A 19,308-nucleotide genomic window follows, 5' to 3' on the forward strand; every position below is an offset into this window, starting at 1 on the left:
GTTTTCCCTGAGAACGTAAAACAGCAGGGGCCGATCCTTACCAAGCATGGCAAGAACCCTGTCATGGAGCTTAATGAGAAGAGACGTGGCCTCAAGTATGAGCTCATCTCAGAGACTGGTGGCAGCCATGACAAGCGCTTTGTCATGGAGGTGAGTGGTCCTAGAGCAGTTTGTGTAAAAGCCTGGCATCTTTGGAGAGTCCCCCCCCTGCCTTAGTGGGAGGCTTTGGGTCACCTCCGATATGTGTCCATTCTTCCCACTCAGGTCGAGGTAGATGGACAGAAGTTTCAAGGTGCTGGCTCAAACAAAAAGGTGGCAAAAGCATATGCTGCCCTTGCTGCACTAGAAAAGTTGTTCCCAGATGCTCCTCTGGCCCTTGAAGCCAATAAGAAGAAGAGAGCACCTGTGCCTGTCAGGGGTGGACCGAAATTTGCTGCTAAGGTAACTGGTTGCCTCTGGCATCTTTGAGCTAGGCTTTGGTTTGTCTATGATCTAAGGCTGAGGCGAATGTAATTTGTCTGTTCTCTCCTGTCCAGCCGCATAACCCTGGCTTTGGCATGGGAGGCCCCATGCACAATGAAGTGCCCCCTCCCCCGAACCTTCGAGGGCGGGGAAGAGGAGGGAACATTCGTGGTCGAGGGAGAGGGAGAGGATTTGGTGGTGCCAACCATGGAGGCTACATGAATGCTGGTGAGGACTATTACCCTGTACTATCCCTGTGAGCTTATCTTGCTCCCTGGGGAGTATGGGGTCACTGGGGTTGGACTGTGATGCTGGGAGAGGCAGGTGTGGGGGAGACTCCCTCCCTCTAGCCCCAGTAACCCTGTCTGTTTCCTTCTAGGCGCGGGGTATGGCAGCTATGGATACGGAGGCAATTCTGCAACAGCCGGCTACAGTAAGTGTGTATTTCTCTTGGTCTGAGTTTGGGAAGAAGCTGCAGTATAGCTCCCATGCCTGAGTTAGAGCAGGGTGGCCCGCCAGAAGCAGCTTCCCTGATACCTCTGAGTTGCCCACACTTGTTCTCAGTGATTAGATCAGGTGGTCCTCAAGGCCCCAGCCCTCCCCATTTTGCAAAAGTGTGATTTACTTTGTAAATGTTAACACATACACTTGTGTGACTTGAAAGTTCCTTGAAAGTCAAAATTTTAAATTTCTCTGCTTTAAGCCATGTGAATGAAGCACCAGTACTGTGAATATGCTTTTCCTGACAGTGCACAGCTCTTGTCTTGAGAAGGAGCCTTCATTGGGGGGTTACAGGAGCAGAGAAATCTAAAACATGAATTTCATATGTGGCGCTCTGTGCCATTTTTCAAAAGAATTCTAATTTTTTTTCTCTGCTCTGTCTCCCCCTTTTGTAGGTGACTTTTTCACAGACTGCTACGGCTATCATGATTTTGGGTCTTCCTAGAGCATCTAAAAGTATTGCACACAAAATCAACTTTTTACTCCAATTTTCTCGAACTCCAAAACCTAAAGTGTCCGTGCTGTGCCCCTGTGCTTCACTGGGTTTCTCAACCGTGGCTTGTCACCGCAGCTTGTCTGAAACTCTTAGCCTGCAGAATTTAAGACAATGGCAGTTTTTATCGTGATTTGCCTTTGAACTTGGTCATATTGAAGTTCACAATAAGTGGAAAACAATTTTCAGAGAATGCATTTTTTTGTGCAGAATTGCACAGAATTCTAGAGCCAGCGTTGGTCAGCATCAAGGCAAAAGCCCACCTTTGCTTTTTATGGAAAGCATTACTTTATTTAAGAGACAGATAATGATGCATTTTAATCTACCTTTGTCTTAATTTACAGCAGGTTTTGTATGAATTTTTAACCTTTTAACAAATTCCCAAATCTGGTTGATGCCTTTGACAGTGATGAAAACCATTTCACCACATCCAAGTCCAGAGCAACCGGCTTTTCTTTGCTTTCTTTTTTAAAAATAATATGAGCATGTGAAACGTTGGGAACATTGGGGGATTGTATATTGTGCTAAGTTAACCTATCCTGCCTCTTGTAAATGCTCTGGTGGGTTTGTATTTGGGGATGCAACATTTAGTGGCTGGTTTAGCTAGAGATGAACTCTCAAAGGTATCAAAACTGTGCTTCCATCATTTAGTGCAAGAAATAGACAGGCTGAAGGGAGTGATAATACAGAATTTTGCAAGTCCTAGTTACAGTTACAAATGCATGGGATTCTAGAATATTTTTTTAAGGGGCTTTAAAAATTAGCAGAAAGAGCCTGATATGTAGCTCAGTTCTCCAGTGAATAACTTGTCTCAGCAGGGCCTGTACTGCTGGGTATGCAGCTGTGGCAGATTTTAGAAGCTCTGGAAGCTTCCACCCCTCTCACCTTAGGGTGCAGACTTGAGTTATTGCTTCTCCTTGTGTGCAAAGCCACAGAAAGGCAATTGGGCCTCTTGACTCAGCTCCTTTTTCCTGATGGGAGTCTCTGGAAACAAATCTGGTTTTGGCTCTGGTCAGCAGTTCTTTTTGCAGCAAATCCTGCCTCTGTGTTGACTTGCAAGATTTTGTGTTTATTCAGGCAAAAACTGGTCAAAATGGTTACTGCATAATTTGTTCCCAGAGGTTTGAAACATTCAGTGAAACTTTTTAAAACTTTGATTGCATGATGTATTTTTTTTTTAGAAAGTTATTGTTTGAGAATAATGTCTTTTTATACCAGGAAATAGTTATCCTGAATGACGTTGAAAACTTCCCCTCCCTCCCCTCCCCCCCTTTTTTTTTACAATACATGTTAAAGTAACAAGTCCTAACTACTTGGCGTCTTCATTCATTCCCGTGCTTGTGGAGGGGTAAGGAGGCAAGACGCTCAGTGCAGGCCGAGGGTCAGCCGATATGGCAGAGTTTTAAGAGGGGGCCTAAAGAGGACCTCTTGTCATGACCTCCTCATGTGTTTGCTCTCTTGCACTGTGGAACACATCCTTGTCCTTGGCTTTGTGATGGGGGTTGGTGTAGGGTGGAGGCTGCCTACCTGAAGAAAATAAACCCATGGCAGAGACCAGTTCTATCCAAACTGCTATTCAAACAACCCAAGCACACCACTGTGGAGTGCACATTTTCAGTGGGCGGAAGGCTCATGAGGACTCCCAAATTCACCCCAAAGGCAAGGGATCTTTGGTGCTAAATATGGAAGGGACAGGCTGTGTGGGAGCGTTTTCTCCCCCTCCTATCCACACTGGGCAGACTCAGACCAACCAGCAAAGCCCTACCTACTCTGGGAGCCTAGTGGCTCCACCACCCCTGCGGGAGCACTGGAAATTGCCCAGCACCCACAGCACCCATCCTTCCCCTCACCACTCGCCTTAGCTGATTCATCTCCCACAGGTCCACCTGAGTGTCTGGTAGGAGCAGTGTCTTGACAAACCAGTGTTCTGGGGGTCCTTACCTAATGAGCAGGGAGGGGGCTCTCCGTGACATTCTCAGCTCTAGGGCCTGAGAATGTGGCTGCATTGCTGCACGCTTGTCAGTTCTGCTGCTCAGTCCTGCCTGAGCCCAGCAGCTGTGCTGGGAACAAGGAGGGGCCCTCTGGGGGACCACCTGGATGTTCTGATCCCAGCCTCAGTCTTCTTTCCTTGGGAGGTGATGGAATTATTCCTTAAGTCTTGTGCTTATATAAATCCCATCAGGGAGGAGCCCCAGGTCATTTGGCTTCACTCTCCATTCCTGGTTCTCCAAGAACCAGGTCAGATCAGTTGGTCTCCCAGTAATGACACCGGTGTCAGGGACTTCGTTAAAAAGCATTTCCTAGGGTCACCCAAGCCTGTGACTGCCAGGCCTCTTCCCAGCACAGCAGGGGAGGGCTGGCTGCTTCTCTGGGGCTTTGCTTTTCCTGTCATCGTTGGGAACATTTGGGTAGCAGTCAGCTAGTTGTGAATGTCATCCTGCGCTCGAAGCCCATCTCATTGTAACGTTGACATCTGCTGCAAAAGCTGCTCTCGGCGTGCTGCCGTGCCGCTGCTTGGCAAAGATCCATTGTTGTCATCAGCTAATGGGTGAGTGGAGCTGAAGGCTGGGCCAGCCCAGACTAGGCTGCTTTAGGGACTGGAGCTGCTGCTCCTTGCTCTCCCACCTCTTTCACTCTGCCCTTGCCTGGGCAGTGGGCTGGTGGGTCAGCCTTCAGGACCCACAGCTTTGAACTTCCCTTCCTCCCCCTCCATCCCCCCACTCTTATCTCCCTAATCCTCCACCTGACCAGATGCCTTCCTGTTTAGGTCAGTTCTACAGCAATGGAGGGCATTCTGGGAATGCCGGCGGTGGCGGCGGCGGGGGCGGTGGTGGCTCCTCCGGCTACGGCTCCTACTACCAAGGCGACAACTACAACTCCCCAGTGCCCCCGAAACATGCCGGGAAGAAGCAGCCCCATGGGGGCCAGCAGAAGCCCTCCTACGGCTCAGGCTACCAGTCCCACCCAGGCCAGCAGCAGTCCTACAACCAGAGCCAGTACAGCAACTATGGCCCCCCGCAGGGCAAACAAAAAGGCTATAGTCATGGCCAAGGCAACTATTCCTCCTACTCCAACTCCTACAGCTCCCCCGGGGGCGGGGGTGGCTCTGACTACAGCTACGAGAGCAAATTCAGTGAGTTGGCATCCAGTCCCCTAGAAGTCCACCTCTGGCTGAGGGACTGGAAGTTGGAGGCATTGGCTGCAGGGTGGGCATTGGGACAAACCTGGAGGCAGAGGCTCCTAGACTTCAGAGGTCCATGAGGCTAGGCCACAAGGGTGGAGTCTGGGCCAGACACTGGGAGGTGACTTCTGGAGACAGTTACATCCAGCCCCTAAATGAGCTGTAATTACTCCTTAGTCCATTTTACGCACAGAATTTGTGGGCTGCACTGTGCTGATGGCCCACCTAGGGAAGGATAGGAGTACGATAGTTAGTGATGGGACACTCAGTAGTGGAGGCCAAGACTTAGATTAGCTCTGTGGTTCCTGAACTGTTGAAAAGCTTAGGTTGGAGGAGTAGGTAGGAAGGTGGGGTGGAACTTGGCTTCAGAATCCAGCCAGCCCAGGGCATGGTTACCGTGTGGGACTCCAGCCAGCCCTTGGCACTGAGCATAAGGACATTTGCAAAGTTCTAGGGTCTTCACAAAGGGCCTGCCACATCCAGGGCTACAGCACAAGGCCCCTTAACCACACTGTCTTCTTTCCCCTCCCAGACTACAGTGGTAGCGGAGGCCGAAGCGGCGGTAACAGCTACGGTTCAGGCGGGTCATCCTACAACCCAGGGTCACATGGGGGCTACGGAGGAGGTTCTGGGGGCGGCTCCTCCTATCAAGGCAAACAAGGTGGGCCTGGAGCAACAGGTGACACAGCATGGTGGGGAGGGCCCAGAGCTACACAGAGGAGCATGTCCTGGCTTGGGCAGATAGCAGCCTGGGCAGGGTCACAGTGGCAGCTGCTGCTTGGTTTCTGTGTGGGGAAAGAACAGGAAGCAGGAGACGGGGGTACGTGGGATGTCATGCAAGTACTGACTTAGGTATACGTCCAGCTTCTTGGCTTTTCAGAAGCCAGAGATCCAGAAATTGCCCTTCTCTAAATGTTGACACCTACATGAAATGCTGGCAGTACTGAGAGCCAAACAGTCTGGTGCTCAGAGAGAGACTTAGTTAGAGCTCCCACTGGTGACACCTCTGTGACTGGGCTGATCCCCAACCCCTCTCTCTTTCAGGAGGCTACTCGTCACAGTCGAACTACAACTCCCCGGGGTCCGGCCAGAATTACAGCGGCCCTCCCAGCTCCTACCAGTCATCACAGGGAGGCTATGGCAGGAACGCAGACCACAGCATGAACTACCAGTACAGATAAAGCCCTGAGGGTGAAGATTTGTACCTTCAGCACTTACCCCTCCTTGTTGTAAGATTCAGTTTTATGCATCACAGTTAACATGTCTGCGGCCCCTCTGGGTCTTCTTGCCCTACCCCGTCCACGTTGCTGTGTTGTGAGGTGCAGCTGGTCACTCTGTGACCTGTTCTGTGACCCATATTTAGCTGTGTTTGGGACTCCGCGTCTTCAGTGGTTCGTTAGTTGCCATTACAACTTTGTCCAAGTAGAGTTCTGAGTTCTTACAGTTAAGTATCCCTCTGTCTATTTACAATTGGTGTTAGCGTTAACTCAGTTTGTCTTGAAATAGTTACAGAAGGGATACCTCATCTGTTAATGCTTTTGTGAAGTGAGTTAAACGAGCTTTCTGTATTTTAATGCTTTAGTGTTTCAGTTTTATAAGTGAAGATTTTATTTTAAAAACCAGTGGGAAAGAGTGGGGGGGGGTTTTGTATGTCTGGATCATTCAGGCAGTACATCTGAATTCAGCTGAATGTAGACGAATAAAGAAAAAGAAAGAAATTTGCGCCATCGTAGGCCTGGGTGTCTGACCCTCCGGTAGTGTAATGGGCAGGTTCCTCTGCTTTGTTCCCAGAACCGGAAAGTGGGGCGCGGGTGGCAGGATGGTCTCTTAATCAGAGAGGCTCTAGGGTCCAGCTCCAGGCTTATAAACATCTTTGTTCTGAGTTGCCTGGGGCCAGCAATCAGTAATTTGGAATCTTATAGCCCCTGTGTCTCAATGAGCGTCATCCCCCTAGTGTCTGCATAACAGCTTAGTGGCCTTTGCCTGCTGTTTAGGGTTTGATCCCACAGTTCAGCACGCCTTGATTTCTATGCCATGGATTCTGGGTGTAGTGTAAGTGCAGTCAGAAGTTACCACAGATTAAGTTTGGTGCACAGATCCTAATTTGAAAAATCCTGATTTAAAACTGGCTGAGGCACCCCAAAATGTGGGGAACTCCAACCATGGAATCATCTACATTAGGTTGGCACACTGTGGCGACCACAGCCACAGCTTTCCTCTCTGTTACCTCCTCCACCCAGAATTTCAGAGTATGCAGATGGGGCTTTCTGTAATGGCCCAGCTGTGTTCCAGCAGGTTTGTTTCTCTAGAGCACTCTTTCTCAATCCCAGGCAATTTTGTAGTGCTTAGGAGACTTGCCATGTAATGGGTAAAAGCCAAGGATCGTGCAGAACATTCTGCTCTGAAACATCAGCAGTGCAGAGGCGTAGGAACCATCATCCAAGCTGCCAATCTCAACTCTGTCCCTACCCCAGGGGTAGCCTGTATGGTAAGAGTCCTGAGGGGCAGGCCTGGTCTGCCCCTCCCCTGGGACCCCTGTTGACTTGCTGACTCTCACCCTCTCAGACCAGGCGCTGTTTGTGGCCTAAGGCCAAGGAGGCCCTTTGGCCTCCCATGCTTGGTTAGCCATGCCCACTGGGAGAAGTGCAAACCATTCTTGATGCAGGATCACTCAGCTGAGGCAGAAACTCCAGTGTGCCTTCAGAGGATGAAGACCTGCTTTCTGGGAGAGCGGAAGGAAAGGTGTTCTGCACTAAAAAATACAACATTGGAAAATATTTGCATTCTGCTGCAGCAGAGGAGGTCTCTGATACTAAGTGGTCCAGCCTAGTGAGAGGGGCCCTATGAAGTCCATCTAAGAGGTGGCCCACTGTGTGAACGTTTGGGTCAGACTGAAGTGCCTTGGGATCACTTGAGGAGACTGAACTGAAGATGGATATCCACCCCAGTTACTCTCCCATAACATGTACAAGGGCTGGGACACAGAGATTCGGGTGAGGTCATTGGGACTTTGTGTTGGAGATAATAGGATACAGTCTGTGGACAGAGTCTGTGTCGCTCAAATCCACAGAGAGGAGCCCCCTGCTTTGCCTGCTAAATGCCTTCAAACTCTGGACCTGCCTTGTCAACACAGGTCTCTTCTCACAGTCAGTTTCCCAAATAGCAACCACCACCACCACATTCAAATTCCTGAATGTGAGTCTGTGTCTCAAATCTTTTTTTTAAACAAAGAGACAAGTCATTGGAATTAGGGCCCATCCTAATTCATCTCAAGATCCTTAACTCCATCTACAAAAACCCTATTTCCAGATTCACAGGCATCAGCGTTTAAAATGAGGAAATACCTTTTGGGAGATACTGTTCAACCCATTATAGTGTTGGGCGAAGGTTTCACCCATCAGGCTGCTGGCACAGTCCAGGGAGTTCGTTGGCCACAGTCAAGTTCACCATGATCAAGTCTGGACAACGGAGCCAGCAGAATCTTTGCAGCACCGTGGGTACCTGTCCTAAGGGGACAGCTCATGAGCACAGGTCTTTTGGCACCCTAATGCTGCTTGGGCATCTCACTGGTGGTGATGGGCCTGGGGGTGCAGCTGGCTGACTGCAGTATCCCAACTCTCACAACCTACTGCTCCAGGAAGCTGGGTTTGGGAAGATGTGGCTGCCACCTCAAGCATGGTGAAGGCCTTGCTGCTGCATACCCATTCAAAGCTAACCAAGACCTTCCCAGGCCTGTTGCCACCCAAACCCAGGAAGCCAGCCTGGAGGAAGGCCTTCCTGAGCTGCTTTTCCACCACCCCAGCTAGGGCCATGCTGGGCAACGGATGGCCTATGATGGAGATACTTTGTCCCATATGTTGCTGGAGGACAATGTCATGCATCTTTCACCAGCAGAAAGCACCAGGAGCATGACCAGAAAGAACCAGTGGCCTGTATGTTTACTCAGCAAGTTGATCAAGAGGGTGTTTGGTGACTAGGCTGGGCGTCAGCAACCCAAGATTGCACACAACACTCCAGAGGATGCCTTTGGAGGGAAGGAAGGAAAGGAAACCAAACCACTGACAGGACAGCTGGATATGAGCATGGTGGGCCAAGATGACATGTGAGGGAGGGGGCGGGGCCTTTCCAGGAATGTGGACTGATTGGTGAGGGGGTGTTGGGGATTAGCGATTAAGAGCAAAGGGGCCTCTGAGCAGTAATGGGACATAGATTGAGAATATCACCTCTTTGTATTTGGCAGAGTTCCTGGAGCTCTGGTGTCCCTTGGGGCTGTGGTCCAGTCTGACTTGGAAGTTACCACCTAGCTGCCCAGTTACCTTGGCACTCACTCTCCCATGGACCATTGACCATTCTGTGTAGTCAGCAGGGCCTTCCCTTCTGAGCCTGGCTGTCTGCAGCTGGGCTGTCATCCTGAGGATTTAGGCTCCAGGTATGAGCCTTATGCTGGCTGTGGGCCTATTGCAGCAAACTTTGGCCCAGATGGATGCTCATTCTAACCCATTCCGGAATAAATGGAAACTTCTTGTGTTCACTGTTTTATTCACTCAACATGTATTTATTGGATGTTGCTTATGTATCACTCCTGTACTGGGTGCTGAAACTTTAGTAGTGAACTTGGTCCCTGCTCAGTGGAGCTTCTGGGCGCCAAGATGGTGCAGTCCCATTTAGGCAGGGAATGTCAGGGAAGTCTTCTTGTATTTCAAATGAGACAGGATGCTTGAACTGAGGTGTGTTAGGGTGAGAGAAGGGTCTGATGTGCAGAGGCAGCAGCTTGCACAAACCAGCTGGGGGGGGTGGGAATAGCCTTGAAGTCAGGTGAGTGGAGGTGTTCGGTTGTAAAAAGGGAGAAGTGTGGCTATGTCAGCAAGAGGCATCAGTGAAATGCCTGGACAGCCAGCCAGAGAGAACAATTGATCCTGAGGGTAATTTACAGCTATAAAGGATTGTGAACTGGGAAGCCCCCAGGCTGAATCGCTCTTAAAAACAGTCTTTTTGGCTGTTGGGCTGAGAATAGATGTGTGGGAGAGGTGAGAAAAAGGGCAGCAGACCAGCAATGAGGCTTGATTTCTGGAACATCCAAGCTGTAAGGTTCAAGGGGACTTAGGTGACAGAGTCCACTGGAGTTGGTAAGGGGACAGCTCACAGACCCAATATGGCTAAAAACAATGTCCCAGACAAATAGACTGGCCCAGTAGGGGCCATTGTCTTGCCTCAGGATACAGGACTGGGGAAAGCCCAGACACAGCGTCTCTGCTGTGGGGAGAGGAGCAGGGATGGCTAGGGAGTGACCCATGGAGGTCATTACCTAGAGATTGCAAGTCCTATCCTTGGTCTTAGTATCACTCAAGAAGGTGATGCCTAAGTTCAGCCTCTTGGCAGATGAGCTGGGAAAGAGGTGGGGCAAAAATATAACTGAAGGTGGTTCGGCACAGTGGGTCGAATGTCACCCAATAGATCACCAGTTAAATTCCCAGTTGGGGCACGTGCCTGGGTTGCCAGCCAGGTCCGGATCCCTCAGTTGCGGATGTGTGGAGGTTGGGGAAAATTGAGCAATGTGCCTTCACACATCCATGTTTTTCTTTATTTTGAAGATTTTACTTAGAGGGAAAGGGAAGGAGAAAGAGGGAGAGAAATAGTAATGTACAGTTGCCTCGACACGCGTTCCCCACTGGGGACCTGGCCTAGGACCCAGGCATGTGCCCTGACTGGGAATCAACCAGCCAGCCCTCCCTCCCCCTTTGGTTCGAAAGCTGGCACTCAGTCCACTAAACCGTACCAGCCAGGGCATATCTCCCTTTCTTTTCCCTTCCCATCTGAATAAAATCTATAGAAAGGAAAAAAAATCACAGGAGTACACTCCACCCCTAGATGAAAAAAGTAAACCCTCCAGGTTCCTGGACATTTCATTCCGAACTCGTAAATCTAACTCCTGCCCTTTTCTCAGTCTAGGGAAATCTTTGAGGCCAACCACCTGGTAGCCAGTGTCCGGGACTCTTCCTGGGCAGCAGCTGGAAAATTCGGGAATGTACAGAGCATCCCCAATCGTGGTTACGAACCTGGGATGATGTGCCGGCCTCCACTTGAGGGGAGCAGAAATCTGCGGAAACCACATTGCTGCAAACATTACCCTTTACAAACAACCTCATATTCGCCCTTAACACTCGTTCCCTTTCCTGCCTAATCAGCATGTCCCGCCCAAATGAAAGCATTCTATAGGCCCTGCCCAGGGACGAGAGGCTCGTATCTTTGCAGTCACTTAAATGGGACCGTTAGGCCCCGCCCCTGCCACACTCCCATAGGGTGCATGCAGAGGGCCGCTTTTAATAGGTTGCCTCCGCTCTACCCACAGAGCAGCAGCATCCCTTGTCGCCAGGCAACATTGATGGAACTGTCCAGAGTGCTGAAGCCTTCCAAATGCCACCTCACTTCATGGCGCCCCCAGGCCTCTGTACTGAGCGGCGTAGAGATCTCAATGCCTGTGAACGTCGGCTGCAACCCATTTCCACCCACCCATTACCTCTTGGTGATAGAAAGATCGCTTCTCTCCATTCCCCTCCCATCTAGCTCAGAAGAAAGTTCTCACCGCAAACTAGAGGACTTGCATGACCTTGCCATTTGACCTCCCACACCTCATCTTCTGCTCCTTCCCTCACTCCCTAGGCAAGATGAACTCTGCACTGCACCACAAACAATTCAGGCACATCCCCACCTCAGGGGCTTTGCTCTCGTGTTTCCTCTGCGTGAAATGCACTCAGTTCCCATCATAGCTCCTCCCTCATATCTTTCAGGCCTTAACTCAAATGTCACCTCAGTGAGACTGATCGCGACCACCACCCTACCTTCCAACTCCTTGTCTCCTTCCTTGCCCTCTTATTCTCCAGCACTGACCACCTGAGACATGATATGCATTGCTAAATTTTTGTTTTTCCTTAAAGGCCACGGATTTTTATCTGTTGTTCACTGCTGTGTTTGCCAGCGAGAACAGTGCCTGACACGGAAACAGTTATTGCATGTATACTCTATAGTCGGACATGTACTGTGTGCGAATCCCTGCATACTTCATAATGATACCCTACCCCCGTTTGAAGGACAAACCGAGATTCAGAGAATGGCAATCACCAGACCAAAGTCCCCACCTTTTGAGTGTCAGAGCCTGAATCCTCCCTCTCAGGTTTCTCTGGCCATAACCTTTCCACCCCGTCTCTGTGCTGCAATCCCTAATACTGCCTTCTTCAAAAAAAAGTATAGGAGGGTAGCTTCAGAGGGCTCACACAGGACTAGATTTCAACGCTTTTTCCTTGAATACTAGCCATGTGACCTGAGCGAGACGGCAAACATCTCTGCCTCATTTTCTTCATTCATAAAATGGGGATGAAAATAATACCCACCTCATTGTACTGAGAGGGCCAAATGATGCAATGACATTGTAGAACTTACCAGACACCTGGCACACATTGGCACCTGCTCTATTAGTATTGGCTGTTAATCATCACCAACATTATATTATTTATGTGAATTAAAAAATAACTCTAAAATATTAGAATAATGAGACCAAAAAAAGCTACAGGAAGAAAGAGATTCAAGAAGGTAAAAGTGAAGAATACATGCCAAACCTTACTGCAATAAGACAGCAAAAAGAGAACTCATGGACATGGTCAATAGTATGAAGATTGTGGGAGGGTGGGGTGTGAGGGAAGGTGGAAGACAAATAAATGGTAATAGAAAAATAAAATAAAAATAAACTTTTTAGAAAAGGAAAAAAAATGACATAGAGCTACTAAAGTGCTCTGTCCAGTAAGCAGGGAAATTGTGTTAGAGAGGCTGTGGAGAAATGGGCACTTCCATCTACTCCTATCTGGTGCAGACGCAAATGTCAGACCCTGGTACAGGGCATTTGGTAGGGTCTCATAATATATAAGCTTTAACCCAATCATTCAGCTGATGGAAATTTTTCCTAAAAATATACCTGCTGCCATGTGAAATTACTTCAAAACAAGATGATTAAGTGCAGCCTCGTTTATAGAACAAAAGATTACTCATAACTCAAGTAAGAATCAATGGGAGACCCCTTAAGCAAGTGATGGTCTACCCATCACTTGCTTGAAATAGGCAACTGCTAAGAGCAAGGAGACTATAAACTGACAGGGTGGCCTCCAAAGTATAGACAAAGAGCAAGGTGCATTCTACCAGTGTAAGTACCAAGCCATTTGTATACAAAAAGGATAAATAGTTAGCTTTGTATTTGTTTCTGTTTGCATGAACAAATGTAGGAAAGATACAGGAATCTAATAAAATGTTGCTAGAAAAAGCTGAGATGAAAAGTGGGTGGGTGGGGGATGAGTTTGGAGTGAGTTTGTTTGCATTTTGCTTTTTCTGAATTTTTTATACATTTGAAACTGAAATATTACAAAAGAAGAAAAGTCCCTAAAACAAGTACAGTTCAGTGAAGACCCTTGTACTTACAACCTCCAAAGACCAATATTTTGTATTTTTGTTTCATGTGGAAAAGATGTGTGTGTGTATACAAAACACTAAAATTAAAAAAAAAGTATTCAGCAGCTTAGTTGTATTAAATTCTGCTGCCAGATCACCTAAGCTCAGTAATAAAAAAAAATTGTAAATAGCTCCAACATCTGAAAAGGTGTTCGATCTAAGCAGGAATCATGGAAATGCAAATTAAAACTCCACTGAGATTCCATTTCACATAAACTTGATTGACAAAATTTAAGACTTCTGAATATATGAGAATCTGAGAGGAAGTGACACGAGGGGGCTTTCCTGTGCTGCTTTTGCCTTGTAAAGTTGACTGTCCATTGGGTCTAGGGTCCTGCTATTCTATTCCTAGGAATTTTGCAGCAGTATAAAAGGAAATGAGTACACAAATGCTTGTACCAGCACTGTATAATGGTAAAAAACAAATAAAATAAAAACACTGGAAAGTCCACAAGTCCATTGATTGGACAACGAATAAATATACTTTAGTATATACTTTAGTATATTTATACCAATATGTGAGTGGCTTGCAGAAGAAATGAATGAATCACAACTACATATAGCATGAATAAATCTTAGAGACAATTGTAAGGAACATAAAGCAAGTCACAGAGGCTGGGTGTGGTATAATTTTATTAGTGTAATTTAAAAATTTTATTCATTTATCTTTAAAGGGGAAGGGAAGGACAGAGGGAGAGAAATATCAATGTATGGTTGCTTCTCATGTGTGTCCTGCTGGGAACTGGCCAGCAACCCAGGCATGTGCCCTGCCTGGGAATTGAACCATGATCATTTGGTTCACAGGCCTGCGCTCAATCCACTGAGCTAGATCAGCCAGGGCTAAATATTTTATTTATTTATTTTTAGAGAGAGAGAGGACAGGAAGGAGAAAGAGTGGGAGAGAAACATCAATGTGTGGTTGCTTCTCACGTGTCCCCTACTAGGGACCTGGCCTGCAACCCAGACAGGTGCTCTGACTGGGAATCAAATCCGTGACCCTTTGTTTCACAGGCCCATGCTCAATCTACTGAGCTACACCAACCAGGGCATGAAATTTACATTAGAGTAAGTCATAATGGAATGCCATGAGTCAATGGTCCATGACTAGTGGAAAATGACTATTCCAAAGCCCCATAAGTTTATAAAAGTATAAAAGTATTAAAGCTTCTAGAAAATGAAAAGCCATTATCTAAATGAATCAACTGAAAATAAAATAGCAACATATTTGCTTGTGTATGCTGATAAACATGTCTGTAAGTATACATGAGAATGAATGTTAAAAGAATGGCCATGGCTGGGTGGCTCAGTTGGTTGGAGTGCTGTCTCCTATACCAAAAGGTTGTGGGTTCAATTCTAGGTATGACCAGGGTACATACCTAGGGTACAGATTCGATCCCTGGTCGGGGCTCATATAGGAGGCAGACAGATTGATGGTTCTCTCTCACACTGATGTTTCTCTCTCTTCCTCTCTCTAAAATCAGTAAAACATCTTCAGGTAAGGATTTAATAAAAAAGAATGAATATAAAAGAATGAATATAAAAGGATTTAATAAAAAAGAATGAAGGATTTAATAAAAAGAATGAAGATGCCATGGCTGGTGTAGCTTGGTGGATGGAGCATCATCACCTTGCCAACTGAAAGGTCACCGGTTCCATTTCCAGTGGGGGCACATGCCTGAGGTGCAGGCCAGGTCCCCGGTTGGGGGTGTGTGAGAGGCAACCATTTGATGTTTCTCTCCTCTTCCTCCCCCCCTCCCTTCCCCCTCTCTAAAGATATAATCTTAAAAAAAATAATACTTAATATTACTAAGTGAGAAGCATTTGGACAAGGGACAACAGTGGGAAAAACAATTCACATTATACATTTTATTTATATTTTTTAATTATGTGGTAATATATCTATTTTAAAACTTAAATCTACTTAAAGTTAAATCATAAATAAAGCTTATTAAACTTCTGTTTTCAGTTTTTTCCTGATTTTTGTTAGTGTACATGTGTTTTTATCATTAATATACATTTTTAATGTAATAAGGTATATAAAATATAAAATTTATCATTTTAACTTTTTTCACATTACTAAGAGATTTCCCTCCATTTTTACTGAGATATAATTGACATATAATATTGTATGAGTTTTAGGTGTACAACATAATGATTTGATATATGTATACATTGGGGATATACAGAGTGTGGCAGAAGTGGCACACTCTTAAATGCTTCTTTAAGAGTGTGCTTGGTAGAGTAATAATATGGTGTAATAATTTATAGTTTTAATTAGAACATTTCACCTAAAATGTCATATGGTGTGCTTGAGTATGATATTATTATGAAGGCTGAAATAATTTTAGGACTGTATAAATGTAACTACTCCTTAACTGTTAAGGAGTTGAAATTACATTCCACCCTTTGAAGGCAACTGTGAGGCTGATGTAGCCCCCGGTGAAAATCAGTTTACACCCCTGTTCTAAAGAGCAATAAAAAGAGTGAGTATAAAAGATTATTGCTTGGATCAAACAATGAAAGCATAAATAAGTGGCACAACAAATTGATGTTTTTCTCTCTCTCTCCCTCTCTCACTTCCTTTCTCTCTAAAGATCGATTAAAAATAAAATAGCCCTGGCTAGTGTAGCTCAGTGGATTGAGCACGGGCCTGAGAACCAAAAGATCGAGGTTTCATTCCCATTCAGGGCACATGCCTGGGTTGCAGGCCAGTTCCCAGCAGGGGATGCATGAGAGGCAACCATACATTGATGTTTCTCTCCCTCTCTCCTTCCCTTCCCCTCTAAAGATAAATAAATAAAATCTAAAAAAAAATTAAAATAAAATAAAAATTAAAAATCACAAAAGTCCACAATTAGACACATCTTATGGAATTAATTACAAACTAGCAAAGAAAAAGGAAAAATTTCTGAAAAGAAACTAGAAAGATAAAAACAGATCACAAGAAATCATGCTTAGCTGGAGATTCTACTTCTTAATAGTGATAATGAAAGTGACAGTGGAGCTCTGGCTGGCGTGGGTCAGTGGAGTGAGCACTAGACTGGGAACTGAGAGGTCGCTGCTTGGATTCCCAGTCAGGGCACATGCCTGGGTTGGAGGCCAGGCCCCCAGTTGGGGCGGAAGCCAGAGGCTACAGATGCACATATCTCTCACATATGGATGTTTCTCTCCCTCTCTCCCTCCCTTACCCTCTCTAAATAAAAGTAAATTAAAAAGTAAATAAATAAAGTCTTTTTAAAAAAGTGACAGTGGAATATGTTTGGTGAACCAAGAAAAAAAAATAATTATCAACCTAGCATTGTATACTCAGTGAAACTACTGGTCAGGAGCCAGGGGAAATATATTTCTTTTCAGGTAAACAAAAATTTAGAGATTATCAACTTAGGGTTTTTATTATTGAAGGACATTTCAAAGATCTTCAGACATACACATTCATTTGAGATTCAAAGTCTCAGTGAATGTAAGTTACAAGCAAAGATGTTGCTGTATACCTGGGTATATATATCAACACAGGCAAAATGACGACAACCATAATGCCTGATTTGTAGACAAAAAAACCAATCGATATATCAAATACTGGACAAATAAGGCTTGTGAGTTCTGAATTAAACTGTCTTAGTTGATTGGGATATGTTAAAGGTATTGCTTAAGTATGCCACTTAACATGGCCAGCAAGCCCACCACAAAAATACACAGAGAACAAAGTTTCAGTAAAATCAGAGAAAAAATGAATTGAGAAAAAATGTTTAACAATTTTATAAAAAGGCAAGAGAGACAAGAGAGGAAAAGCAAGTAAAAGAATCCTCAGCCTTGGCTGGGTAGCTCAGTTGGTTAGAGCATCACCTCAACCAAGGTTGAAGGTTTGATCCCCAATCAGGGAACACACAAGAACCAACCAATGAATGCATAAATAAGTGGGACAACAAATTAATGTCTTTTAAAAAATAATTAAATTTAAAAAAGAACCCTCAGACTCTATACAAATAGTCTGTAGAAAGATGGAATCAGATCCAACATATCAGTAAGCATTACAAATGTAAATAGACAAGACTTGTCAGTAAAAGGCAAGATTATTGGAATGTTTGAAAAATACAAAGTAGAGTTCTTTTTGTTTTCTAAGGACACATCTTAAACAAGGCAGAAAATGTCAAGTTCAGGAGATGTACAAAAATATTCAAAGGTTACCATAACATAAGGAAAACTGGAAGAGTTATGTTAATATCAAATAAAAAGATCTATACAAACCCATAGGCTGTGGAGGTAGGGGAATGGGAATTAAAGAGAAGAAAGAAAAAGAGAGACTTTACATGGATTGGTGTCAGTCAAAGACTATGCATAACTCAAACCTCTGCATTTGAAATCCACAAAGAGGGGGACAAAATTATATGAGGACATTAGGAGCAACTGTAGGCCAATACATTTGACAACTCAAATACATGAATAAATTCTCAGAGAAAGTCTGCTTACCTGTATTGACTTGAGAAGAAATGGAACACCTGAATAGTCTATTATAAGTTTAAAAGATTCCTACAAGGAAAACAACATAACCAGACTTGGTCAAGACAGTACTGTAAGCAAGGACAATTATAGACCAATACACTTTATAGCCAAAATGCAATATTCTAAATAAAATATTAGTTTAAAAAGATTAACAAAGTGCCACAATCTAAAAAAGTACCATAAAGAAGGTGGATTTATCTTGAGTGGAAATAAAATTTATTATTAAATTAGAAAAAAAATTATGTCATTGGGCATTTTTTTAAATACTGATTGTAGAGAGAGGTGAAGAGGAGAAGGGAAATGCAGATCTGATCATTTGCCTCTCTCACGCCTCCCAATGGGAGACCGAACCCACAATCCAGGCGTGTGCCCTGATCGGAATTGAACTCATGACCCTTCAGTTCATGGAGTGATGCTCCAACCAACTGAGGCACACAGGCCAAGTCTCATTGGGCATTTTAAATTAAACGAGACAAATTATATGGTTATCTCTATAGATACAGAAAAAGTGTACAATAAACATTTATTTACAATAAAAATCTGTGAGTGAACTAGGAATTGAAAGCCCCCCCTTTTTTTGCATTTTCAATAAACCTACAACAGACAACTTACATAATGGTGAAATCATTTGCTTTAAAATGCCTTCTGGTATATAGCATAAGGTGTCAATGACAGAAGCCCAAACAGTGAGAAGACTGCAATAATCCAGGCAAGAGCTGGTGGTGTCTGGACCAGGGTGAGAGCTATAAAGGAGAGTGTTTGATTGAAGTGTTTGATTTTGGCTAGATTTGGAAAGCAGAGCGGCCAGGATTTGCTGAGAAATCAAATGTAAGGAGTGACAGTGAGAGCTCAAGGATCATCCCTAAGTTTCTATCAGAGCTCCAAGATTTGAGCTGCTATTATTTGAGAAGAGGAAGATGGAAGGAGTTAGGCAAGCTTGGATTGAGCTACAATGAGGAACTCTGCTTTGGACATACAGCGTTTGAAAGCTCACAGACACCCAGTGGAGATGTCAAGGAAGCATTTTTTTTTAAGCCTTTATTTTCTTTTAAAGGTTTTATTTATTTATTTTTTAGAAAGAGGGGAAGAGAAGGAGAAAGAGGAGAGAACTATGTGGTTCTCACTGGGCATTTTAAATTAGAGGAGCGGAGAGAACTACCTCGAGCACCCCATATTGGGGACCTGGCCTGCAACCCAGGCATGAGCCCTGACTGGGAATCGAACTGCAGACCCTCTGGTTCGCAGTCCACGCTCAATCCACTGAGCCACACCAGCCAGGGCAAGGAAGCATTTCTTAAGAGGAGTTGGGAGTTCTGGAGATAGGAGTAAAAATTGCGCCCTGGCTGGTGTAGCTCAGTGGATTGAGAGCCAGCCTGTGAACGAAATGATCCGGGTTTGATTCCCAGTCCAGTCCCCAGCAGGGGACACAGGAGAGGCAACCATACATTGATATTTCTCTCCCTCTCCTTCCCTTACCCTCTAAAGATAAATAAATAAATAAATCTTTAAAAAATTTGGGCATTGTCAATGTGTAGCGGTTTCAAAAGCAGGGAGGGTTCTTAAGATCGGGAGAGTTAGGGGCAATTGGGAGAGTTAGGGGCAATCGATACTGAATGGGAAAATCAGAAGTGTTGCAGACAGTGGCAACAGCAAAGGCCTTGAGATGGGCCTCCTCGGT

General features: G+C 45.3%; 1 protein-coding gene across 12 annotated transcripts in view; it reads left to right on the plus strand.

Moving 5' to 3' along the window:
* ILF3 (interleukin enhancer binding factor 3) overlaps positions 1–14,662 on the plus strand; it is a 34,925-nt gene extending 20,263 nt beyond the window's left edge. For 6 of the 12 annotated variants that reach the window (XM_053658276.1, XM_037153912.2, XM_053658278.1 and 3 more), the window contains 7 exons: positions 13–150; positions 265–441; positions 537–690; positions 842–895; positions 4,224–4,589; positions 5,170–5,298; positions 5,682–9,168. In XM_053658276.1, the coding sequence (XP_053514251.1) occupies positions 13–150; positions 265–441; positions 537–690; positions 842–895; positions 4,224–4,589; positions 5,170–5,298; positions 5,682–5,818 (1,155 nt within the window). In that variant the 3' untranslated portion in view covers positions 5,819–9,168. Of the gene's footprint in view, positions 1–12; positions 151–264; positions 442–536; positions 691–841; positions 896–1,358; positions 2,117–4,223; positions 4,590–5,169; positions 5,299–5,681; positions 9,169–10,581 lie in introns of those variants that run through there. The other 6 variants (XM_037153917.2, XM_037153916.2, XM_037153918.2 and 3 more) reach the window with 6 other exon arrangements.
* Positions 14,663–19,308: the final 4,646 nt, after the last annotated feature.

This window comes from Artibeus jamaicensis, unplaced genomic scaffold, assembly GCF_021234435.1.
Source record: "Artibeus jamaicensis isolate MK-2021 breed Jamaican fruit bat unplaced genomic scaffold, CSHL_Jam_final scaffold_537, whole genome shotgun sequence".
Lineage (NCBI taxonomy): Eukaryota > Metazoa > Chordata > Mammalia > Chiroptera > Phyllostomidae > Artibeus > Artibeus jamaicensis.